The sequence below is a fragment of the Chiloscyllium punctatum genome, chromosome 42, assembly GCF_047496795.1.
Source record: "Chiloscyllium punctatum isolate Juve2018m chromosome 42, sChiPun1.3, whole genome shotgun sequence".
Lineage (NCBI taxonomy): Eukaryota > Metazoa > Chordata > Chondrichthyes > Orectolobiformes > Hemiscylliidae > Chiloscyllium > Chiloscyllium punctatum.
In genome coordinates, this window is record NC_092780.1 from 34,323,963 (window position 1) to 34,351,224 (window position 27,262).

At 41.5% G+C, this 27,262-nt stretch overlaps 1 protein-coding gene across 1 annotated transcript in view; it reads left to right on the plus strand.

Moving 5' to 3' along the window:
• Positions 1 to 27,262, plus strand: part of LOC140465885 (integrin alpha-8-like) — a 153,622-nt gene that overhangs the window by 112,510 nt on the left and 13,850 nt on the right. Inside the window, exons 21-26 of the mRNA XM_072561780.1 lie at positions 5,432 to 5,524; positions 6,874 to 6,950; positions 10,961 to 11,041; positions 12,565 to 12,670; positions 17,905 to 18,057; positions 23,121 to 23,240. Of these exons, the coding sequence (XP_072417881.1) occupies positions 5,432 to 5,524; positions 6,874 to 6,950; positions 10,961 to 11,041; positions 12,565 to 12,670; positions 17,905 to 18,057; positions 23,121 to 23,240 (630 nt within the window). The remainder of the gene's footprint in view (positions 1 to 5,431; positions 5,525 to 6,873; positions 6,951 to 10,960; positions 11,042 to 12,564; positions 12,671 to 17,904; positions 18,058 to 23,120; positions 23,241 to 27,262) is intronic.

Below are 27,262 nucleotides of genomic sequence, written 5' to 3' on the forward strand. Positions count from 1 at the left end.
TCACCCACCCAGACCCATTACCCCACATTTCCCCTGACTAATGCACCTACCCCACACATCCCTGAGTAATTTAGCTTGGCCAATTCACCTGACCCACAAAGCTTTGGACTGTGGGAGAAAGCCCACACAGACACAGGGAGAACATGCAAACTTCATACAGACAGTTGCTGGAATTGAACCCAGGATCCTGGTGCTGTGAGGTAGCAGTGCTAACCACTGAGCCACTGTGCCACCCATTCTGTTCACTCTGTTGTGAAGTTGTACCTCACTCTGTGACCATACTTTTGGTCTCCTGTCCTGATATTCTTTCTGTGGCTCAGTGTAATTTTTGCTTTCTGCTTAAGTCCCTGTAAAGTGCTATAAGTCATTTTATTATGTTACAGCTGCTTTTTAAATGCAAGCAGCTGCTGCTATTTTTTGAAAATTGCATTTGGGGTATTTAATCAGATGCAAGGTGAGATATCCATTTTCAACTGTGACAGGCCATTGAACATTCTGAAGATCCAAAGATGTGCAGGTCAGGTGAATTGGCCATGCTAAATTGCCCCGTAGTGTTAGGTAAGGGGTAGATGTAGGGGTATGGGTGGGTTGCGCTTCGGCGGGGCGGTGTGGACTTGTTGGGCCGAAGGGCCTGTTTCCACACTGTAAGTAATCTAATCTAATCTAATCTAATCTAATCTTTGCAAGGTTTGTGAAGATTTGTGAAGACTCTGAAGATCACTAACGCCTCTGCTATCTCTTTACCTATCTCCCTTAGAACTCTGGGGTGTAGTCCATCTGATCCAGATGATTTATCCACCTTCAGGCCATTCAGTTTTTTTAGCACCTTCTCCATGGCGATGTGTAGGAAACACAAAGCTATAGCAATCATGGGGGATTTCAATATGCAGGTGGACTGGGAAAATCAACTTGGTAGCTCTGCCCCCTCACTCTCTTGGGTTTTTGGGATATTATCCCTGTCTTTCACCATGAAGACTGACTCAAAGTAATTATTCAGTTCCTCAGCCATTTCCTTGTTCCCCCTACTATCTCTCCAGCGTTATTTTCCATCAGCCTAGTGTCACCTTTGCCTCTCTTTTGTCATTCCTATATCTAAAGAAACTCTTACAGTCTTTCTGTATATTAGTTACCCTCACATTTAATCTTTTTCCTCCTTACTTCTTTTTTTAATTGTCCTCTGTTGGTCTTCGTAAGCTCACGATCCTCTGGTTTCCCACTTCCCTTCACCATATTATATGCTTTCTCTTTTGCTTTCATGCTATCCTTGGTGTCCCTTGTCAGCCATGTTGCCTCATCCTCCCCGTACCATGCTTCTTCTTCCTCAAGATGAATCTCTGCTGTGTTTCCTGAATTACTCCCAGAAACTCCTGCCATTACTATTCCACTGTTTTTATGTTAGACTCCTCTCCAAGTGAATTCTACCCAGCTCCTCCCTAGTGCCTCTGTAGTTGCCTTTATTCAGCTGTAATACCATTCCCTTTGATTCTATCTTCTCCCTCTCAAATTGCAGAGTAAATTCAGTCATATTATGATCACTGTCTCATAAAGGCTCCATCACCATAAGGAACCTTATCAAGTCTGCCTCATTGCACAAGACAAAATCCAGTATTGCCTGTTCCCTAGTGGGCTCCACCACAAACTACTCCAAAAAGCCATCTTGTGGAAAATTCCAGAAATTCCTTTTCCGCAGTCCACTACCAAGCTGATTTTCCCAGTCTACCTGCATATTGAAATCCCCCATGATCACTTTGCCTTTCCTACACGTCTCTTCTATCTCCTGGTATATCTTGTGCCCCAACTCCTGACCACTGTTGGAAGCTTGTATATAATTCCAAATATTGTTTTTTTTTCACCTTTGCTAACCTAACCTAGTACCATTTTCCAGCACTTGGCCGGTATCCCTCTAAACCCTCCCTATTCATGTAGCCATCCAGATGCCTTTTAAATACTGTATTTGTACTAGCCTCCACCACTTCCTCTGGCAGCTCATTCCATATATGCACCACTCTCTGTGTGACAAAGTTGCCCCTTAGGTCCCTTTTAAATCTCTCCCCTCTCTCCCTAAATCTATGTCCTCTAGTTATGGACGCCTCCACCTAGGGAAAAGATCTTGTCTATTTACCCTATCTCATCATTTTGGGCAGCATGGTGACACAGTGGTTAGCACTACTGCCTTATAGCGCCAGAGGCCTGGGTTCAATTCCTGCCTCGGGCGACTGACTGTGTGAAGTTTGCACATTCTCTCCATGCCTGTGTGGGTTTCCTCCCACAGTCCAAAAATGTGCAGGTTAGGTGAATTGGCCATGCTAAATTGCCCGTAGTGTTAGGTGCAGGGGTAAATGTAGGGGAATGGGTCTGGGTGGGTGCGCTTCGGTTGTTGTTGTGGACTTGTTGGGCCAAAGGGCCTGTTTCCACACTGTATGTAATCTAATATAATCTAAACCTCTATAGGGTCACCTCTTAGCCTCCGACTCTACCAGAGTAAACAGCTCCAGCCTATTCAACCTCTCCCTAAAGCGCAAACCCTCCAACTCTGGCAACATCCTTGTAAATCTTTTCTGAACCCTTTCAAGTTTCACAACATTCTTCCTGTAACAGGGAGATCAGAATTGCACACAATATTCCAAAAACAGCCAAACCAATGTCCTGTACAGCTGCAACATGACCTCCTAACTCCTACACTCAATGCTCTGACCAATAAACGAAAGCATACCAAACACCTTCTTCACTATCCTATCTACCTGCAACTCCACTTTTCAAGGAGCTATGAACCTGCATTCAAGGTCTCTTTATTCAGCAACACTCCCCAAGACCTTGGTTGGATTGCATACTGAATTTACTAGAGTCACAACCAAGCACACATAACTGATACTGCCAAAGTTACACGTAAAAACGTGTTTAACGGCAGTATATATTGAACAAAATATTATAATTTGACCAGGAATGATGTAAGGATTCACTTATTTCTTTTCTCCTTTCTGCATATTTCCGATTATTCTAACTAGTGTTTCAAAAGGATATAGACAAGTTGGTGAAGTGGATGGATAGGTGTAGAGAAGTGTGAGGTGATGCACTTTGATAGAAAATCATTAAAAGAGAATATAAATAAAAGGAATCCAATTCTAAAAAGGTTACAGGAACAGAGGGACCTATGTACAAATGTGAACAGGTCATGGAAGATGGCGACAGCAGTAAATAAAGCAAACAGTATCTTGGCCTTTATCAATACTGGTATATAGTACAAGACCAAGGAGATGATGCTGAATTTGTATAAGACACTTATTGAAATCAACTGGAGTATTGTGTACATTTATAGGAACAACTGGGAGGATGAAATATAGGAATATAGACAATACCCTAAGAGGCAGCTCACCACCACCTTCACAAGGCCAACGAGAAATGGACCAAGACATTTTGGCCCAGCCAGTGACATCCACATCCTACAAGTGAATAAAAAACTAAAATAAACAAGGAAGGAAGAGAAGGAGTGAAAAGAAGGAGTGAACACATTGGAAAGAGTGCAGAATAGAATTACCAGAATTCTCAGAATCAGGACAGGAAATGATATCACTCAACACAATAAACCAAGATACTTAAATAGCAAGTGGGACAGAGCACCAATGCTTCACCAGAGGCTCATTAATGGTGTTACCTAACACGGTGAAGAAACATCTCAAAACAAACCCACCAGCTCAGTGAGCAAACCAACAACCTGGTCCACAACCTGAACTACAAATCTTCTCCAAAGTCTCCACAACCAGAATGGGGTATATTCCAGAGTACTCGGTTCTGCAGGTAGCATAGGTTGGAGAACACCTCAAAGACATTTGACCCCATCATTTGCTTTATCCTCATTTCCAACTTTACTCACTTTTGATCAAATGTATAACTTTTGTCATAGTGACACCAGCTTAATTTGTTAGGTATGAATTCCTTCATTGTGCCCATATATATTCTTTACTTTTAAATACTTTGCACGCTGACTCATTGTGTACCTGAGTACAATGTACAGACAGAGCAATCTTTCAAATTGCCCAATATTCCTCAAAACCAACTTTAGGAATTTCAAAAACATGGAACAATGTTCTTCAGTTCTTAATTTCTTAAATTAAACATGAAATAGAAATCTACTCCAGCATTGTCGCCATTTTGCCATTGTGTATTGCACTGAGTACAACTAATGTATGGTCATCCACAAACTACCATCACTGAAGTAAACTTATTGACACCTCACCATTTGGGAAAGCAAGATGACACAATCTTTCAATACACTACATGTGCCATTGAGCTACTCCTGTTCAAATCAAAGTAAAAGTAGCAGAGAATAGAAGCAGCAACCGACCTCTGACGGTTTTGGGTCTGTTGACCTTCCTGTCAGTAATTTGAAAAACATGGAGTCCTTGGGAACTAGTTGTGCCCTGAATGAGATCATCTTCCTGCTTGCAGAGGGAAGCCACACTGCTCAAAAGTCCTTATCATGTGAAAGTGGCCGGCTCATGTCCTCAGAGCACCGCCAGCTCACACACTGCTGCTGCTGCTGCTACTTTGGAGTTAATGTGGAAGAGAGATTTGTTTTCAAGTTAAGTAAAAGTTAGACCCTTCTTTGACCTGGCCCTGATTGTGCTGACCTCAGGGTCCTCTACTAATCCTCTATTAATGTGTAACTTGTTTATTTAACCCATAGTTCCTTCCCACTACACATTACTTTCCAGTAATTGTGGATGAATGGAGGGTAGCATGGTGGCTGAGTGGTAAACACTGTTGCCTCACAGTGCCAGGGGCCCAGGTTCAATTTACTCTCAGGTGATTGGGTGGAGTTTGCATATTCTCCCCGTGTCTGCGTGGGTTTCTTCCATGTGCTCTGGTTTCCTCTCACAGTTCAAAGATGTGCAGGTTAGGTGGATTCGCTATGCTAAATTGCCCACAGTTCCCAGGGTTGTGTGGGTTAGGTGGATTAGCCATGGGGAATAAAGGGTTACAGGATTAGATTAGGAGAAATAGGTCTAGTGGGATCCTCTTCAGAGGGTCAGTATGAACTCAATGTGCTGAATGGCCTGCTTCTGCACTGTAGGAATTCTATGATTTGAAAGGCCCCTATCATTAGGTTAGTTTAAATCCTGCTGGAAAACACGTTTGATCTATACAAAACACAATGTTAAAGTGACCTCTTTTACACATCACTCAGGACAACTTGAAAATCAGTTCAGGGCACCCTCACTGTGGGATATAACTATACAAGGCTCCAAGTTTGATCCACCTTTTCTTTGATCTCAGCCAAGGGACGGTGCTATTCTAGGGCTCACCCACTTGGAATCTCACATTTATGATCGTACAATTCCTGTACAATACAATTTTGGACTTTTTTTTCTTTGATGTTGACAGGTTATATTTTCTTGCTGTTTTCATAAGTTTATACATGTTTTTCTTTAAGGGCACCACAAAGCTGAGCTGTAACGTGCAGGCGGAAAATGCCACAAAAACTTTGATCTGTGACCTCGGTAATCCTATGAAAAGTGGTGCACAGGTGAGATCCAAAGAATATCTAAATGACGGTATTTACAGATCACAGTGTAACAAAGTACTGCTACAACTAAGGGGTGAATTCAAGAGACGATGTATGATGTAGCAATACATGGATGTATAATTTACCCAATATTTACCCTAATTGTTTTTCCTTTACTTTTTCTGGGGTTGGGTTCCACAGGAGAATCATTGAATCCCTACTGTGTGGAAATAGGCCATTTGGCCCAACAAGTCCATACCAACTCTCCAAAGAGTAACCCACCCAGACCCATGCTCCGACCCTACTGCTTTTCATTTCCCCTGTCTAATGCCCCTAACCTACAAGTCCTTGAAGACTATTGGCAATTTAACATGGCTAATTCACCTAATCTGCACATCTTTGTGATGTGGGAGGAAACCAGAGCACCCAGAGGAGACCCACAGAGACACAGTGAGAATATGCAAGCTCCACACAGACGGTCACACAAGGCTGGAATTGAACCTGGGTCCCTGATGCTAACCATTGAGTCATCATGCTGCCATAGTACTGGCATCCTCCCGCCTATATCTGGCATGACAGCTAAGAGACTGTGGGAGTTTCAGATCAGAAGAGGTGAGGGGAAAGGGATGTACATCACAGCTGATGACTGCTGCTCACACATACTGCTTCTAGGACAATTCACTAGATACCAATCGGACTACAGCTCTTCAACAAAGCAGCCCACTGGCATCTTTTCAAGGCCAACTATGGCTGAGCAATACATGCCAATGGCATCCACATCTCAAGAATAAGCTAAATAAAACCCCAGGGTTGTTTCTTGTCACTTGCTTCTCCTGATTGGAACAGGGACATTTCCACCCAACCCACAAAGCACTCTCTCAGAGGAAACCAGGGTCTGACCCTAGACCTTCCTGAACTATGTTACTCATGAGGCAGTGTGTTTGACACTGAATCATCCACCTCATGATTGGCTGCTTACTGAGGTTTGACAGGAAGCATACATTTTAATCAACCTTTTCGGTACATCTTCTGAAGGTCAGTTAATTCTTGTGAGAGAATGCTACAGATTATGCTCATCAGGTGCACATTAGACATTAATCCCACATGTCCTCATGACCTCACTGTTAACCAGCTCACCTCATGCTTCATATTATAATGACAAATCAACTGCTCAAAGGGCCAGAACGCTGGCTGTAGAAAATAAATTCTGACTTGTTACTTTAATATATTAATCCAGACCTGGAATATTTGCTTTGTTGTGTATTGATTAGTAATTGCTGCTTCACTTTTTGATAAGTACACAGCTAGTCACTTTACTGCACCAATGACGAAGACAATGGAAAAGCTTTGTTTAATTTGCTTCTCCTTAGATATCGGCAATGTTCCATTTCATGGTTCACAACTTGGACCAGGTGGAGAATATCACGCTCAGCATGCAGATTAAAAGGTAAATATTACAGTGCCTCACAGTGAATGGGCTAAAACATGAAACCTGATCAAAGCCCCATGACAAATATCTATGAAGGCCACAAAGCAGCCCACGCTGGCCAATCTTTATAAAAGTGTTCTCCAGGCAAGAAAATAATGTCTCGGGAAAGCTTGGCCAGTGGTGAGAAGGTGGTGCATCCAACCACGCAGTAAGTGGGTGCAGCACAGTAGTTAACACTGCTGCCTCACAATATCAGGATCCCAGGTTCTATTCCAGCCTCAGGTGACTATCTGTGTAGAGTTTGCAAGTTCTCCCAGTGTCTGCATGGGTTTCCTCTGGGTACTCCAATTTCCTCCCACAGTCCAAAGATATGCAGGCTAGGTGGATCAGCCATGTGAAATAGAGGGTTACAGGGATAGCGAAGGGGGAGAGGGTCTGGGTAGAAATGCTTGTCAGAGCAGCGGTGTGGACAGGATGGGCTGAATAGCCTGCTTCCAAACTGTAGGGATTCAATGATTCTAAATAACTCTTAACAGATAGGGAAAGATTTGTCATGCCTTCTGTTGCCTTGTGATAGAACAGGAGGCAGCAGCAGATGGGGTTGCTGAGGATAGGACTGGTCAGAAATATGTCCTGTAAGTGTGAAGACGGTATCCTGTATGTGAGAAGTTGAACAATATTTGATGAGGTAAAAACTTCTCAGATTGACGGTACATTTGTACAACCCAGTCAGCCCCTTGCAAGGATTGATGGGAAACTTCACCTTGAACAAAGTCACCTCATTGAGTACAATAACATGCAATGGCTTGGTGTCTGTGGTCAATGAATTGACGATGCATACTCTGGACACAAAGAAAGATGCCCATAAACATCTGGAAATCTTGGTGGCATTGGTTTCCCCTGTTTTGACGTTTAAATCTGAGACCAAGTCCAGGGGATCTCCCAATGTCCAGAAACAACAATGTCTTTAAACAGAATAATCCTCACAGACAACAAACCAGAAAAGAAGATGCACTTTTTTAAATATAATATTTTATATGGAGTGAAATAAATAATTGGGTATGCACACAGTCAAAGTAGAAGTTGAAATACCACAAAGAAATTCTTTAGTTGTATAAAAAAAACCTTAAATGTCTAATTTTTAATTATTGGAGAAATTTGATATTTCACAAATATAAAATTAAATTGCAGGGCCAGTGATGCTGATAAGTAGTAATTATGAAACCATAAAATTTTCAATAAGATGTCAGTTATTCAAAGGTTTCTTCTGTGTAACTAATAGTGTAAAATTTTCATCAGTTCAGTGATTTCCAATTGATTGAAAACTGGATGAGCCTCAACATTAATCATGACAGGAACTCCTGAATTTCCTCTTTTCACCGTGAATGTGTGAATTTCAGGAGTTGCTCTCTGTTTCAGTGAAAGAATGAGAGTGAGTGTTGATGTTTTTTTCTCTCTACTCGCTGCCAGAAAGTCTGAGTGTATTTGTATATAGAGAGAAAGCTGACGCTATAGTTTGAGATGATGCCACAGAATTGAAGCACATAGGTGAGGATGAGGGTGAAGACAAACTGATAATACTTGGCTAGGTCAATGTGAAATGAGGAGAAGCCAGACCCAGTTAGCTACAGAATAGGGAATGGAGGTGAAACATTAAATAATGATGGAGTGGTCTTCTGTGTTGAAGCATAAAAGAGGACAAAATGGAATAATGCCCCACCATTGGAGAGATCCAATCTGGGAAAAGATTGCCACTGATTTGGGAGGTGAAAGTTCTTCCAAGATCTTTGATTGGACCATGAGCTCAGGAATGAGACTTAACTGTCAGAAAGTGTTAAGAGTGTTTATTTGTGGATTGATTACAAGTTTGAAAGATAAGGGTAACTTCCTGAGGTGAGGAATGGGTGAGATGAGGATGTAAGAGGCTGGTTGCCATTGCATATCTGTAGTGATTAGAACCAGGGCCAAGTGGATCTCATTGACTGTGAGATTCTTGATCGTGGCTGTTAACCCTGGGCCAATCAGGGAGCCCTGCCTGACTGATATAAACAGGAGATTCAGAAGGTCTCCTCAGTCTAGGGACTGGCTTTGAGTTGGCTGGTCTCAGCCCATGTACAATACACATGTAAACAAAGGGTGATTTAATGATGGGATACTAGCCTCTGTGCAGTTATTTGAATATCTTAATTTTGAAAACTCTGTTGGCCAGGTTTTTCAAAGAGATGAATCCTGTGGGATTGTTGGGCAGATTTGAAGCTGGATATGAAATTGTATTCTGATAAATAGCGAGCTGTCATTAACGGTTTTGGGAAGGAGTTTGCCTCAGGGGCCTAGCATCAGAGAAGTAGTACAAGATCATTCTGGGCTTGTTGAACCTCATCATCTTCATCAATGATTTGGGGGGGAAAATCAGGTTGCAGACAGATGTAGATACAATAGGAGAACATTTTTAAAAAGGTATAAATGATATAATTAACTCAGAAAGGAGACAATTTCGAGGAAATGTGTCATAGAATCCTTACAGAGTAGAAGCAGGCCACTTAGCCCATCTGAAGAACATCCCACTCTACCTTATCCTTGTAACCCTGCACTTTCCATAGCCAATCCACTAGTCTGCACATCCTTGAATACTCTGGGCAATCCACCTAACCTGCACATCTATGGACTGTGGAGGGAAACCAGAGCACCCAGAGGAAACCCATGCAGACACAGAAAGAATGTACAAACTCCACATAGACACTCACCTGAAGCTGGAATCAAACCTGGGTCCCTGGTGCTATGAGGCAGCAGTAATAACCACTGAGTTACCATATCACCCTCAATTTGTCTACAATTACTGGCAAATAATGTATGGTGATGAGGAACTGTGGGTGAAATAAATAAGTTACAAAGAATATCAAGCAAGGTTTGATATTCAAAATTGCTAAAAAGGGGGAATATCCTGGATGTTGGAATGCATGAGTCTTTCAAGGTCTATGACTAATGCTACCAGGCTGTCATAAAACTAAAAAAGGGCGTTTGGATCTATCTCTGAGACAAGTAAATACAAAAGCAGAAATTTTATCCTTTGTCTGTGATAGGTTTTGTTCAGGTCATGTTTAAATTATTGAGGTGGAAATTGGGCCTAGGGCCTCACTGACATTTAACATATGAGCTCCTTTAACCTCCTGTCAGCCTTCCACAGGAAGTTTGTGTATTGAGTCTAATGAATATCATGCCACTTACCTCAATCTCGGTGACCTGAAGACAAATCTCAGGAGCTGAGGTTAGAATGCCCAACAGTGGTGAAATAGAGAGTGGAGGTGGAGAGAACACAAATATCATTGAGTCTGAGGGACATTCCTCACACTACTACCTCCTTTAGAACATATTTTCCTTAATTTTAGTGGGAAAAACATATTTTTCATTCGCGGTTTTCTAAAAATTCTGAGCAGATTAGACTCATCTTGTAAGGGATTAGGCTGGCTCTGAGAGAAGGGTATGGCTCATGATTTTTATAACTGAAAGAAAAATTAATTAATTACACAATATACACACTCAATGATCAGAATAATTACAAGTATAATAGTGTATGAGCTAAAACAGAAAAGTTGAGATGCAAAATATGCAGCTCATTGATGTTCTAACACAAAAACATATTGGACCCAAATACAATCAAATCATTCCTAAGTACTGCAGTCCATCATGTATCATGTATTAATGAAGGAAGATCCCATGGGGGAAAGCCTCGAGTTCTATGAAAGACTGTGGCTTCACTCTTACTGAGAACGCTGCCTCATCACGTCCAACAGCTCTCTTCATTATACCATCACATTGAAATAGCTATTCAATGTCTATCTCATAATGTCATCAGTCCCATTTCACCTCCACTTCTATCTGCATTGATTTTAATTCATGTAGTCATGAGAAAATGTGAGGAAGAGATTGTGATTTATTGTCAAGGTTCAGATAATGGAACAAATTCTATCATAGAACATTGGCTCCTTACTCTTATCCTTCAGTAACTTGATATCAATTTAATTTTCCAGTAAAAACATACGAAATTCCAGCAGTGAGGAGATCTATTTGACGTTTCCTGTTCAAGTTGTGACCCAGATTTATCTGAAAGGGTAAGAATCATTCTTGTTAATCTTTTCAAATTTATTTTTATTGTCTTTAATGTGTGGTATTGTGAATTGTAGGAGTAATCCTGCCTTCCCATGTTCCTGGCAGGATGAACCCATCTCTGATATAGCTCTACCTCTGACGTGCACTCACTGCAAATGTGGCTTACCCACAGTATAATATGCATTCACTGAACTGTCTTGTACATAATGACCCATTGACTCTTTCTCAAGACTGTGGAAATAAGAGAAGTAATTATTTGCACTGCTTTTTGGGCTGAATAGCTGAAGATGTGGAGTCAGCATCTAACAAATAGCCTTCGCCTTACCGCACAAAGAAAACCATCTGTACCTATGCAGGGAAGCATGAGGTATGCTTTGCCAGGACAGGATAGAACAGTGATCATAATTTTAGATTAATTTCTATATTGTGAATGTTGCTGGCAAGGCTGGTATTTATGACCCATTTCTCATTTTCCTCAAAGAAAATTGATATAGGCCTTCTTCCTAAAATGCTACAGTTCGTGTGGTGAAAGTATTCCTGCAGCGCTGTTAGTTAGGAGCTCCAGAATTTTCATTCAGCAACAATGAACAGGACAAGGTGTGGCTTGGAGAAAAGTTTGAAGGTTTTCTCATCAGCCTTCACCATCCAATGTCACTGATGTGAACAGATGCCCAGCTTAGAGTTATAGGGTCATACAGCACTAAAACAGACCCTTCCGTCCAACCAGTCCATGCTGGCCACATTCCCAAACTAATCAAATCCCACCTGTCTGCATTTGGCCCATATCCCTCCAAGCCTTTCCTATTCATGTACTTATCCAAACACTTTTTAAACATATAACTGTACCTGCATCTACCATTTTCTCCGGCGTTCATTCCACACACAAACAAGACTCTGCATAAAACGGTGCCCCTCGTGTATTTTTTAAATCTTTCTCCTCTTACCTTTTAAAAATATTCCCTTGTTTTGAACTCCCCCATCCCCAGGGAAACGCTCCTTGACTTGGTTCTTTGGTGTTCTTCACTGATTTAAAAATACTCTCACAAACCCGTCTGTTTAGAGTTACAGTGATTGCTATACCCAGTCTGCAAAATCGGAGAATGACATCTTCAGGCAATTGAATCACAAGTCAGCACATATAATACCTTTCTTCACTGTTTTAACACTGGGTATCAACTAAACGGTGCACAAAAAGGAAAATCAAGCAGATGGTGTTGCATTGCGGAGCTGACTTGCTTTCTATTCGTTAAAAGACTGTCACTGTTATTAACATGCAATGCAACACCCCGCTCCCAACATGTCAATCTATTAATGAGAGCTATAATCTCTATTCATGATAAACAGAGGAAAATGGCACATCAACCTCAGCATTTAGGAATCTCCCTTCAATCAAAGAAGTTGAACAATTAATCTGAGGCAAACCAGGGAATGGTTGCATGTCGTGAGAAAATTGATCAAAGGAACAAAATTATTTAAAATTAGAGATTTTAGAGTTTCTTCATAACTTGTTGTCTTTTAATATCAGGGCTTCACTACCTGAGAACATTGTCCTCCCCTATGTTGATCAGGAGTCATCTGCAGATCTAGAAGTGAAGAATCAGCCTCTGCCAATGATACAGCACACCTATGAGGTAGGTACAGCGCCTGTCAGATTTAAAGGTACTGCATTTTGATGGCTATCTGCTATGCCATCTTTTGCTTTTGATGTTGCCATTTTTATATGCATGCCTACTGGTTGAGCAAATATTTTCATGTCTTGATCAGCGTCCACATTTTGGGACAGAGAGGAGGCATTTACTACACCAATTTGATCTCATGCTGGCAGCTATTTTACTTTTTGATTCTTTCATAAAATGTGGGTGCCATTGGCTAAGCCAACATTTATTGTCCATCCTTAATTGCCTTTGATTTCAATGGCTTGCTGGGCCATCGCAGAGGGCATTTAAGAGTCAGTCACATTGCTATGGGTCTGAAATCACACATGCATCAGATCAGATAATGCTAACAGATTTCTTTCTTTAAAGCCAACTAGATGGGTTTTTAACAAATCAGTGGTAGTTTCTTGGTCAATATTACTGTAGAATAGAATACCATAGAATCCCTTCAGTGTGGAAACATGCCATTTGGCCCTACAAGTTCACACTGACCCTCTAAAGATTAATTCGTCCCTTATCCTTTCACCCTGAATTTCCCAAGGTTAATGCACCTAACCTACACATCCCTGCACACTATGGCCAATTTAGCATGGCCAATCCACCAAACTTGCACACCTTTGGACTGTGGGAGGAAACTGGAGCACCCGGCGGAAACCCACACAGACACGGGGAGAATGTACAAACTCCACACAGGCAGTCACCCGAGGATGGAATTGAACCCAGGTCCTGATGAAGGGCTTTTGCCAGAAACATTAATTTTCCTGCTCCTCGGATGCTGCCTGAACTGCTGTGCTTTTGCAGCACCACTCTAATCTAGAATCTGGTTTCCAGCATCCTTGTAAGGCAGCACTGCTAACCACTGAGCCACTGTGCCACAATATTAGTTAGGTTAACTTTCAATTCCAGATTTATAAACCTAAGTTCTGCCAGCTTCACGGTGAGATTTAAGCCCTTGTCACAGATCATTGGCAAATGTTAGTGATGCAAAGATTCAATCTTCACCATGTCTCCCAGTTGTGAAATTTTGGCTACAATGATGCTCAGTGAATAAGTTCACCTATTAGAGTGACAACTACCCATATAATTAGGTTTCTGTGGAATACAGAGCAGAGAATTAGATCTTTTCACAGGTTAGTCAGTAACAGTGTTTCTAATCCACATTAATCTTATTGTATTCCAACTGTCTCTGTTCGGAATCTCTCACCTAATTAATCCTTCTTTACATTTTACAGTTACCAGGCTCTTTGAGTATAATGGACACCAGAAAGGAGATCAGCAGTGTCCCCACTATACATCAACACTGGGAGATATGCACCCACTATGTGGGGGTGTGTACGATATGTCCCAGGGTGCCCCTCCGCCTCCCACCCCCCCCCCCCCCATTACCTGCCCACCCACCTCCAATTTCAGCCCATAACTCAGACAGACCCACTTATGCAAATACCTAATTAAGGGTTAATCGAGCTTGTTGGTGGCCTCTCAGATTATTAAAAGCTCGACTGACTTAGAAACATCAATACAAAGCAAATAGGAGCAGACGTAGGCCATTCAGCCCTTTGAGTCTGCTCTGCCATTCATTATGATCATGGCAGATCACCCAGCTCAGTAACCTGTTCCTGTTTCCTCCCCTTACCCTCTAATCACTTTACCCCAAAGAACCATGCCTAACTCCTTCTTGAAAACAGTCAATGTTATAGTTTCACTTTCTACGGCAGAGAATTCCACATTTCATTCACTGTCTGGAAATTTCTCCTCCTCTCCTCTTCCTTGACTCTCTTAATATTCTGCCCATGCCAAAATATAGCTGGTGTGGACAGTCAGACAGGAATGGGCAAGCTGTTTTTAAATACCTACATGAATAAATGTGGGAAGAATAGCAAGGGGATAGCAGGGGGAGTTTATTCTGGGATGCCCTAAGTATATCAGGGCACCAGATGCCACCCACAGAATTCAGCAACACCTGCCCAGCAGAACCTGCCTCCATCTCTTCACCCAACTCTCTCTCTCGGAGTCTTCACCACCATGAAATACAGAGTTTGCCTTCACAGGTCAGCCATGATCTTTTTTTGGACACCTTTCTGAAGATTCCTCGTGCCCACAACTAAGTTCTGGCACTGCCAGCCGTAATGGGGGCTGCTGACCATTCAGATTGACTAGCATCACCCAAGGGTGGGCCTTGCCCCTGAGTAATGGGTGGATTTAGCACACCGTTAGTGGGTTATGACTGAGGGGAGGGCTTAGGAGTTAGTCAGCTTCAAACCAATTTTCCGCCTGTAAATGTCTTTTCATGGTCACCGAACAGATGTCAGATTGACCCTTTGACCACATTTCCCCACCTAACACGAGGCTCATTATTGTCAAATTATTGATTGGACTAAGGTCACAGAGGTGAAAGTGAGGATTGCAGATGCTGGAGATTAGAGTCGAGAGTGTGGTGCTGGAAAAGCACAGCAGGTCAGGCAGCATCTGAGGAGCAGGAGAATAGATGTTTCAGGCAAAAGCCCTTCATCAGGAGCCCTGATGGGAGTGCAAGATGGGAATCAAACCAAATGACTTTTGCTCACTAATAGAGTCTACAGAGACATGACTTCACTCAGAGTGTGGTTAAAATGTAAAACACAGTACTAAAGGAAGTCATTGAGGTGAATAGAATACTTCCAAAAGAAAACTAGAAGAAAATAAAATTCCGTGAGGCTGAACTGAGTTGATGGACTCGGGTGAGATTAACGTGGATTGGAATGACTAGTTGGGTTGAATGATCTGTTTCTGTGTCATGTGTTCAAGGTGAACCAATGTACATCAGCTATCCTTTGTGGGTGCTTTTATCCAGTAAACAACATGATAGCAACAATACCATATATAGTTTCCAGTGAGCCACTAAATTTACATATATTGTGTCTTCTCCCTGTGTGGGTCAGTTGTTTAATAGAAGAAATATGATCACAATTTTCTCAGAAATGTCAATGGGCTCATTGTTGAAAAAACAAATCTCAGCAAATGCACTTTTTAAACTGGACATGCATTTTTGAAGATGATATGGTAGTTGATAAAGCCTTATGATCTAGACTGGCATACAATCTTGCTGTATTAAGTTTCAGTGAGACACAAGATGTTTTTCGATGGGAAAACCACATAAGAAGTGAATTTAAATTGAATCATGAATACTAATTGGACAAAGTTGATATAAAATAGCATTTGTGATTGGTGACAACATGGGCAGCATGTGAGGGGAATAAATCTTATTGACCTAAGGGCTGGACCTTCGTGGGGTTGGAATAAATCTGGAGTCATTTAAAAACAGTGGGGGTGGTCAGATTCCAGGATTTCTATCACATCCCTGACAACAACAATTTTTTGCTGGCATGAGCTAAGGAAGCAGGTAGCGAATCCATGCTCTGCCCTCTGGACCTGTTTAGCTCCATTGCAAAGCTAATATCGCCTAGGCCCCAATTCCTGTGAAGTCAGCTTTTCCAGGGCTCATAGCCCCTCAGAGGCATCATGAAACATAGCCTGGATTCTGGAACCATTTGAAAAATGCATTGAAAATGCTAAATCTATAACACCTATCCATTCTTTGTGGCCCATTCATTACCTTCCATTCAATACCAATTCCTTCCTACCAATACCTTCCATTCTAACCCATTTCCAACTCATGCTCCTTTTCTGCACTTTCACAAGCTATTCCCCAGTATGCAAGCTCAGTTGAGAACCCAGACCATCAAAGCAATAACTCGGTGGGGAATCTGTTTTAACAAGCAAACCAAATTCTTGGCTTTGTTTGAATGACACTTTTACACAGTGAAAATAAGTTGTTCTTTCTGTGAGCCGTTGACAAAGGGATAATTGTTTATTCAGACTTGATTAAGAGATATAAAGTGTTTGAAACCTCTGTTGTTGATACTTTAATGGTCTGTTTGATTGACATTGATAGAGTTGTAGGAATAGCCAATAATTTTTTAAAATATCTCTGAATGAGTGTTCTTTTCTTTCTCAGCAGTTCCACACATGCCATTGTTATTATATACATAGTGCATTGTTGGTGAATGGGCATGAATGGGAATTGAGTTAGCATGGAGAGTATGAGGTGCTACGGGGAGTTGCTGGGCAGCATGAAGTGTAAAGGCTGACATGAATTCGCGGAGAACCACAACACACCTTATTAGCCTGTCTCGCCAGTGCCCATGATCATCTAAGATCTGCTTCTGGACCCAACTCTATCTCACAATATATCCCTCACTCTGCCTTGGAGTGAAAATTGTGAGATAATAAGCTTGTTAAACTGAGGCAGATCTGTGCGTCAGGAAATTTCCCAATTTGTGCTATCTGACTCATTGGTGAAAATCCCACCTTAAGTCCTGACACATAAATTCATTTGTTCTTATCTTTCTTTAGGAATCAGTGTCTCAGCTATGACCATACAGGATTTTGGCTCAGTTTTCTGGGGATACACTAGGATTGTGACTGAGCCTGAACGAAGAAGGGCCTATTGAAAAATAGAGCCCTTTTCTTTTGTGAGTCTGGATAAATCCAAATGACTCCAGGGGTGGTGCAGTTGCTCAATGAGGTGGAGGAACAGATTCAGAATAGTGTGCACTGTCAGAATGCAAACTCTCATTTGCATCACCTTGCAAGTTGAGTTGCAAACTCGATGCTGCATTTGAAGAACTGCTGAGAGTTAGGGAATATGTCAACTATAAAACTACCAGAGCTCCAGGTTAACAGGGGAAGTCTAATTCAGTAGAGCTTTATCAAAAGTGGGTTAATTTAACCTGCAATGTCAACCTGAAAGCTATTGAACATGTGAAAATAGAAATCAGAAACAACATAGTTGATAGGAAGTCTCTCTTCCAGTTTGCAAAGGAGTCCAAAACAGGGGAAGACATTCATAGTATTAGAACTAAACAGGCTAAAAGCTTATTCTCAAAAAACTCAAATTACAACAAGAATGTCTAATGCATAATCCCAAAATATTGTGATTGCAAAACAATTGACAGAGACAGATACTTAAGAAGTTAGGGTATTCAATAAACAGGGGAATTATAATCATAACAAGCTTTTTAGTGAACAGGTTGGCAGAGCAGTGATCTCTTGTTCTCATCAAGAGGTAAAAGAAGTTAACTCATCATGGTGCGGTACGTTAGTTAATTTGAAAATGATCAAATGGTTATGAAATAAAGGTGTTATATAATCCGTTCTGTGTCTCACCCTAGCTACGTAACAATGGTCCATCAGCGATTAGTGATGCTGTACTTGAAATTGACTGGCCTGCAGCTTTCCTTGGTAACAGTCTACTGTTCAAATCGAAGATCATTCCATGGGGCCAAATCAACTGCACAGTGAACGCTTCCAATGCTGAAAATTGGGTAAGAATTTGCACTTTTAAAATGTGCAAGTTGTCATGTGAGGAAATAAGGGATAAGATGATGAAAGTCATTATTGTCGGCATATTATAGTGTATTGCATACTGTATTAATGTTCTGTTCAGGAATTTGTGAATCTTGTAGCTAACAATTTATAGTTTCTTTTGAGGATACTAATTTAAAACAAAGATTTTATTATTAAAGGAATAATGATATTTATGTTTTACTTTGATCTTCTTCAAGTGCTATTATTATGGTTAGGACAAGTATGCTATGATATTTTGACTGTTGTCTATTTAATAGAGACTTTTCATTATTATTAGGAATGCCATATGACTACAGATGATGAACACATATGTAGGAAATGCTCCCAGCTGCAGGAGCTGGAGCTCCAAGTCTCGGAGCTTGAGCAGCAGTTGGAGACACCAGAGCACATCAGTGAGGCTGGGTTATATGGATAGCAACATTTAGAGAGAGTGTCATACCACAGCTGAAGTGATTAGAGAAAAGAAGGGAATGGGTGACCACCAGACAGACCAGAAAGAATAGGCAGGTAGCGCAGGTGTCCCCTGGGGTCTCGCTCACTAACTGATATTCCATTTTGGAAGCTGATGAGGGTGCTGGTCTTTCAGAGGAATGCAGTCAGAGCCAAGCTTCTGGCATCACAAGCGGTTTGACTAAACGAGGGTGGGGAGGGAAAGTAAGAGTGATAGTGGACTCTTTAGTTAGGGGATTCTGGATTAGTGGTGCTGGAAGAGCACAGCAGTTCAGGCAGCATCCAAGAAGCTTCGAAATTGATGTTTTAGGCAAAAGCATGAAGGGCTTTTGCCTGAAACGTCGATTTCGAAGCTCCTTGGATGCTGCCTGAACTGCTGTGCTCTTCCAGCACCACTAATCCAGAATCTGGTTTCTAGCATCTGCAGCCATTGTTTTTTACCTCTTTAGTTAGGGGAGCAGACAGGTGTTTCTGCAGCCAAAGATGTGACCCCAGGGTGGAGTTTTATCTCGTCTAGGAGGGGGGAGGGGACACAGAATATCAATGAAATGGAGACATATCATGTTACAGCAAGGGAAGTAAGCCATAGTGAGTTCTATGTTGAATGTCAAGAGAGTAAGACAAGGCTGGATGGACTTCACCTTAATGCTTGGGATGTAATAGTTACGACTGATGAGTGAGTGGCATGAATTGGCACATTGGGTGTTTGATATTGTTGCTATCACAGGAGCGTGGTTGAGGGAAGGATTGGACTAGCAACTTAACATTCTGAGCTATAGGATTCTTAGGTGAGACAGAGGAGGGTGTAAGAAGGGTGTGGGTAGCATTATTAATTAAGGAGTCAATTACTGCAGTAAGGAAAGATGATGTTTTGTGGGTAGGAATTAGGAATATTAAGGAGGCAGTTTATACGGCCCCCAAAGAGTCAGCAGGAAATAGAGGAGCAACTCTGTAAATAGTTCACAGAGGTGTGTAGGAGTAATAATTGGGTAAATATAATCGGGGAGTTCAACTTTCTCCATATAAATTGGGATAGCCATAGTGTTAATGGTTTAGAGTGGGCAGACATCTTAAAACGTATCCACGGGAGTTTTTTATATCAATATATAAAAGGCCCAACAAAGGACAGCACAGTGCTGGATCTGCTTCTGTGGAAAGAAGCTGGCCAGATGTTTAATGTGACAGTGAGGAAACATTTTAGCAATATCGACTAGAACATGGTTCAGTTCAAATTTGTTCTGGACAAGAAAAACGATGGCTTCCAAATGACGGTTTTCGACTAGGGGAAGGCAAATTTTATTAAAATAAAGCAGGATCTGGCCACAATAAACTGGGCTAACCCCTTGTGGGTAAGTCTACAGCAGAGCAATGGGGCGCATTCAAAAAGGAGTTGGGGAGAGTACAGGTGCAACATTTACTCCAGGGAGGGAAATGTAGGAGCATTAAATTCAGAGAATCCTGGATGTCTAGGACAATTCAGGACTGGAGGAGGAAGATTGGGGCATTTAACAAGTCCAAAGTAGACAACTCAGCTACAGCCATAGAGGAACACAGGAAGTACAGAAGGAAACTTAAGAAAACAAGTAGAAGAGCAAAAAGGGAGCATGAGAAAGGACTTGCTAACAGGATTAGGGAGAATCCTAAGATATTTTATAAATACATTAAGGGGAAGAGATTAACCAGAGAAAGATTAGGGCACAATAGGAACCAAGGGAGCAACCTTTGTGTGAAGCCGCAGGATATTGGAAGGTTATTAAATGAATACTTTATGCTTCACTCTGGAAATGGAGAACACAGATACAGAATATGGGAAAAGGGACTGTGAGGAACATGCACAGTTTGACATAGGACACAGGGAGGTTTTGGAGGCTCTTTTGGGCTTAAACACAGACAAATCCCCTGGCCTAGAGGAATTGCATCCCAGGTCACTGTGGGAGGCAAGGCAGGAATTTGCCACAAATTTTTAATTCCTCTCTAGCCACGAGAGAGATGCAGAGGTCTGGAGGATGGCCAATGTGGTTCCACGTTTTAAGAGGAGTGTGTTATGACATGGCAGTGAACCCCTCTGTTAATTAAACCAAACACCCATAAAAGCTCACCTGACCTCGTAATCTGTCAAAAGAGGAGTGACAAAGAACTTCCAAATTCCACTATTTAAAGAAAATAATATCAATTTAGTCTTTAACTCTAAAGGTGAACATTAAACGCCAACTATTCACAACTCTAAGCCCCACCCTTTCACTTAACTGCTTATTTTCTGTTTCCAACTATATAGAAATATACTGTTCCAATAAAATATTTATTAAAATTACATGAACCTAATTTCAAAACCATACAGCGGCTGTCATTGTCAGTGTCTTTTTCTGGCTGAAGATCTCCCTGAGTCGTCTTCTTTCTTTTACTGTAAATACGTTTCATGTGAAAAGGTATCTTTGATAGAAAGTGTTTCAATGGCAGTCACACTGTCTGACTGTCAAACTGCCTGTCTTTTTTATACCTCCAATTTTGGATCGTCTCATTGGTTCAATGTTGGCAAAACTATAAATTCAAACTCGGTTGGGTTTTAGTATCTTGGGGCATAATTTAAATTGATTGGTTAAATTGAAATTATTGTCAAAACAGCAACCAACTCAGGTATCTATTTCGCAACCAATTTTCTAGTAGACCCTGGGACTGCTAGTTAGTCAAATGACACAGGTGCTTGTAAGCTCTCAGTGCAGAACAGCAGTCACTCTCTCTTAAAAGGTACAGTACACACCTACAACTTCATAATAGGTGGTATAGATGAATAAAGAAATTACAACCCAGTGAGTCTCATGTCAGTAGTAGGGAAACTATTGTATAAAATTCTGAAGGAGCAAATTAATATCCACTTGGAAAGGCATTGGTTAATTAGAGATAATCAACATGACTTTGTCAGAGGGATGTCATGCCTAACAAATCTGTTAGAATATTTTTGAAAATATGATCATGTGTGGATGAGGCAAGTTCAGTTGATATTGATAATATGGATTTTAGCAAAGCTTTTGACATGGGAGATGGATTGAGAAAATGAAATGGGGAAATATTGGTGAGACGGATCGGTTTAGTAATAGCGCACAAAGTGTAGCAGAAGAAAGCTGTTTGAGTGACTGGGGGCCAATGTCCAGTGGTGTGCCACAAGGATCAGTACTGGGATCCTTATTGTTTTATATGATATGCTGAAAATGTGAGGGATTGTTAAGCAAATTTGCAGCTAACACCAAGATTCATAGAGAGGTTAATAGTGAATGTTATAGGTTGCAGGAAGACATAGATGGGCAGACCAGTGGCAGAGAGTATTTAACTCTGAAAAGTGAAAGGTGATGCATTTTAGAAGAAACAAGATGAGGGAATATTTAATATATGGCAAGACATTGAGTAGCTTAGGAGAACAGAGAGATCGTGTGGTAATTATTTACAGATCCCTGAAATCAACAGAGCATGTGGATAGTTTAGTTAAGAAGGCATATGGGACACTTGCTTTAATCAGTCGTGGCTTGGAGTATAAGAGCAAGGAGGTAATGTTAAAATTGTGCAGAACATTGGTCGGGCCTCAGCTGGAGTACTCTGGTCACTACAGGAAGGATATTTTAGCACTAGAGGGGGTACAGAGGAGGTTCACCAGGATATTGCCTGGGATGGAGAAATTGAGCCATAAGGAGAGACTAGATAGGCTTGGATTGATCTCTTTACTGCAGAGAAGACCAAAGGGGGATATGATTGAGATGGATAAGATTATGAAGGGTATGGACAGGGTGAATAGAGAACAGCTGTTCCCCTTTGTTGGAGGTCAGTCACAAGAGGGCATAGTTTTCAGGTAAGGAGCAGGAGATTCAGAAGGGACTTGGGAAATAATATTTTTTCACTCGGAGGGTGATGGGAGTCTGGAATGTACTGCTTGGGAAGGTGGTGTAGGCTGGAAAGCTTGCAATAGATAAAAAATATTTGGATGAGCACTTGAAATTTCATAACATTCAAGGATATGGGGCAAGTGCAGGAAATTGGGATGAGTGCATCTTCAGTGGTAGTTATTGTTGATGCAACCTCAATGTACCGAATGAATCTATGAATCTATCTGGATCACAGTAGGTCAGTTTGGTGGTTTGCTTCTTTTACTTGATCATTGTTGAGGATAAAGAATAGTTGCTTGGATAGGGTCCAATGTATTTACAGGTTTGGTGATGACACCTAGTTCTAACCTCTTCCTGTGGAGCAGGAAGTTGTATTTCTTTTCTTGCTCACGACCTACAATGCTCTGATTATAGCAACTTTATTGCCTTGCTTAGTAACCACTAACTAGCTGACCAGAGGTCAGTAATTGAATCAGGATGTTATTTTAGATTATAAGACTCAGCAACATAGCTTCAAACAACACCATTACCAACTGAGCCAGCAAAGTGAGGATTCTTTAATTCACCCCAAACAAATGATGTTCAAAACTATTCTCATGTGAAAGCGATGTGCCTTAAAGAGTTTATCAAAGTTGTATGGATCCAGCTATACATAGAATTCAAGAATCATGAATAATGAAATTGCTTTTCACCTGCAGGTAGAAACAATGAGTACAATGAGTCCATTGTCTATAACTACTGAGAACTCCCGACATAACTTAAATAAAAGAGATGTCAGCAAGGTAGAAAATACAACGGAGGAGATCATCTTTAATTTGGTAAGGATGTTTTTCAAAAAGTCAAATGAAGAATAACTGCATGGGTTTTTGCAGCTTGATGTCCTAACATTTTTATTGTATAAAAATAAGCATTCCTCTCCAGCATTATAAAATCACTTCTTGCAGAACTGTCTCACTACTCCATGTGATTTAACATGTTGGCACTTCTAGCTTGCACAGTCTGTTGCCTTAGTGTTTGGCTGACTGAACCTGCCCACAAATAAATCTTCACCCTGAAAAGACACTGACCTATTTATCACAGGCTTCCACATGCTGCTCACATACTTGAGGCAATGTGTTGCCAAAGAAATGTCTATTATTGCAATAGCTTCATACTGTGTAGCAGTTAGATGTACTGTTTCTCAAACTTGGGTTTATACATTCAGAGCTCAAGGCAAGCTAACAATTCTATGTAAGGCCTGGATTCAAGTCCCACCTTCTCAGAAGTGTGTAATAACATCTTTGAACATGTTGGTAAGAAAAATCGGTTAATAAAATAAATCAGAATTCAATATATCCCCTTGCTAATTCTGGTTTTTGATCAGATTGTTAGTTCATTTGAATCATTTAGCCAGAACAATTTTCATCTGTGCAAAAATTGAGCACTATTTCTAGCTGCGCCAATGCGAATGCCATTAATTCCAATCTTGAAGCAGCACACCAGTATTTTCAATGTATATTGTAGACATCAGTCAATTCTATTAAACTTTAAAGAGTTCAAAAAGGATTTACAAGGATGTTCTCAGGATTGGAGGTTTCGAACTATGTGGAGAGGCTGAATAGGCTGGGACATTTTTCTCTGGAGTGTCGGAGGCTGAGGGGTGACCTTACAGAGGCTTTAAAAGTCATGAAGGGCCATGGATAAGGTGAATAACCAAGGTCTTATTCCCAGGGTAGGGGAGTCTAAAGCTAGAGGTCATAGGTTTAAGATAAGAGGAGGAAGATTTAAAAGGGAACTGAGGGGCTTTTTTTTTGCATCTATGGAACAAGCTGCCAGAAGAGGTGGTGGAGGCTGATACAATTACAACATTTCAAAGGCATCTGGTTGGATACAAGAATAGGAAGAGTTTAGAGAGATATGAGTCAAATGCTGTTAAATGGGACTAGATTCGTTTAGGATATCTGGTCAGTATGGACGTGTTGGACCAAAGGGTCTGATTCCATGCTGTACACCAAATGACTCTATAACTCTAATTATGAACCTGAAAGGTATTTCAGATTGTGCAATGGTAATTACTAGAAGTGGATAAAAACTGGTCAGTTGGAATTGCCTGTAACTTACAGGGATGATGTGTAGTAATGATATCACTCAACACGTAATCCAGAGACAATAGGAACCTAGATTAAAATTCTACCATGTTTAAATGATGCAATTTAAACACAATGAGTTAATAAATTGGGAATTAAAAGCCTATCTCTGTAGTGGTGATCAGGCAAATTCTGTTAAAATCTAATTGGTTCCCAAAAGCCTTTAGTTCATTTGGTCCACTAGTGACTCCAGTCCCCACTGTATGGTTGACTCCTAATTGTGCTCTGAAAACCACTCCAATATACTAAACCACTATAGAATTGGACTGAAGTGGTTCAAGAAGACTGTTTACCATTATCTTCTCAATGATATTTAGAGATAAGGAATAATGCTGACCTTGTAGTGATGCTCACATCCCATGGAAAAAAAAAACCTCATGAACAAATAAACAAATTGGAGATTTTAGGCTTTGTCAGTCATTGAGGAGAAAGTGAGGATTGCAGATGGTGGAGGTCAGAGCTGAAAATGTGTTGCTGGAAAAGCGCAGCAGGTCAGGCAGAATCCAAGGAGCAGGAGAATCGACGTTTCGGGCATGAGCCCTTCTTCAGGAATGAGGAAAGTGTGTCCAGCAGGCTAAGATAAAAGGTAGGGAGGAGGGACTTGGGGGAGGGGCGTTGGAAATGCAATAGGTGAAAGGAGTTCAAGGTGAGGGTGATAGGTCAGAGTGGGGAGTGGGGAGTGGGGAGTGGGGAGTGGGGAGTGGGGCGGAGAGGTCAGGAAGAAGATTGCAGGTTAGGAAGGCGGTGCTGAGTTTGAGGAATTTGACTGAGACAAGGTTGGGGGTGGGGAAATGAGGAAACTGGAGAAATCCGAGTTCATCCCTCCCCTCCCCTATCAGCGTTCTGAAAAGACCACTCCCTCTGTGACTCCCTCGTCAGGTCCACACCCCCCACCAACCCAACCTCCACTCCCGGCACCTTCCCCTGCAACCACAAGAAATGCAAAACTTGCACCCACACCTCCCCCCTTACTTCCCTCCAAGGCCCCAAGGGATCCTTCCATGTCCGCCATAAATTCACCTGCACCTCCACACACATCATTTATTGCATCCAATGCACCCAATGTGGCGTCCTCTATATTGGGGAGACAGGCCGCCTACTTGCGGAATGTTTCAGAGAACACCTCTGGGACACCTGGACCAACCAACCCAACCACCCCGTGGCTCAACACTTCAACTCCCCCTCCCACTCCACCAAGGACATGCAGGTCCTTGGACTCCTCCATCGCCAGACCATAGCAACACGATGGTTGGAGGAAGAGCACCTCATCTTCCGCCTAGGAACCCTCCAACCACAAGGGATGAACTCAGATTTCTCCAATTTCCTCATTTCCCCTTCCCCCACCTTGTGTCAGTCAAATCCCTTAAACTCAGCACCACCTTCCTAACCTGCAATCTTCTTCCTGACCTCTCCGCCCCTACCCCCACTCCCACTCTGGCCTATCACCCTCACCTTGACCTCCTTCCACCTATCGCATCTCCAACGCCCCTCCCCCAAGTCCCTCCTCCCTACCTTTTATCTTAGCCTGCTGGACACACTTTCCTCATTCCTGAAGAAGGGTTCATACCCAAAACGTCGATTCTCCTGCTCCTTGGATGCTGCCTGACCTGCTGCGCTTTTCCAGCAATACATTTTCAGCTTTGTCAGTCATTGGCAAGTTCTCCAAGCTGACTGCATGGATTGTTTGAAATTATATCTGGTTTTTAATCAATGGTTCCAGAATTAATATTGATTCTAATGGATGCTGCATCCCTTAATCTATATTATTTGTTTGCTAGAACAAAGAGTGAGAAAGTGGGAACTGAGTTCGATAATTGGCCATGAAGGCTTAAAGAACCAAAGAACCTACATCGGCTCCTATTACCTATGAAACAGTATTTGGAAACAACGGTAGTCCTCATTGGTGAACTCTAATTTCCAAACAATACTGTCCCTTCCGTTTGATAAATGCTTCAGGTCCTGGAAAGTTCTTGTTTATTCTTTAATTGTTAGACACAATTAGCAGGAGAATCGAGGTTTCGGGCATGAGCCCTTTTCCTGCTCCTTGGATGCTGCCTGACCTGCTGCGCTTTTCCAGCGACACATTTTCAGCTCTGATCTCCAGCATCTGCAGTCCTCACTTTTTCCTTACTTTGAACAGTGGCAGGGGAGTGGCCAGTTCTGCCAGTTTTTTTTTTCTAGTTTGGTTTTTAGCAAGCAGTCAGAAAACTGTTGGTAGCAGAGAAGTGGCTATAGTGAAAAGAGATTCCATGTTTCAACAGAAGTCTTTCCTGAACTTTCTCTCTGAAAACCCCTGCCTGTGTTTGAATTTACCTTTTGCCAAGGGGTGTGTTTATGGGATGTTGCAGGAGTTGCAACAGCTTTGTTAAGGTGTGATATTGTGTCAGTTGGGTTATCAAATAAATTAAGTTATTCTAAATTCTGTTTTGTTTTGTTTTGTTCGTGTTTCATTCATAATGTTTAAATAAATTCTGTTTTGTTTGAAGCTGAGTGTTTTGACCAGCTGCATCACTCCTGGAATATCCACTTACATCTGCCCAGAAGAAAATATAAAGTTAGGATCTGGGCTACCTTCATGAAATGTTTTGAGAGGGTCAGGTCTAGTCCATAACAATACCCTCATCTTCAATCTGCCTTATGGGAAATGCTGTTTTGTGATAGAATGTTGAGTTATTCCCAATAATTTGCCACTTTCTATTCATTTAGTTGATTTA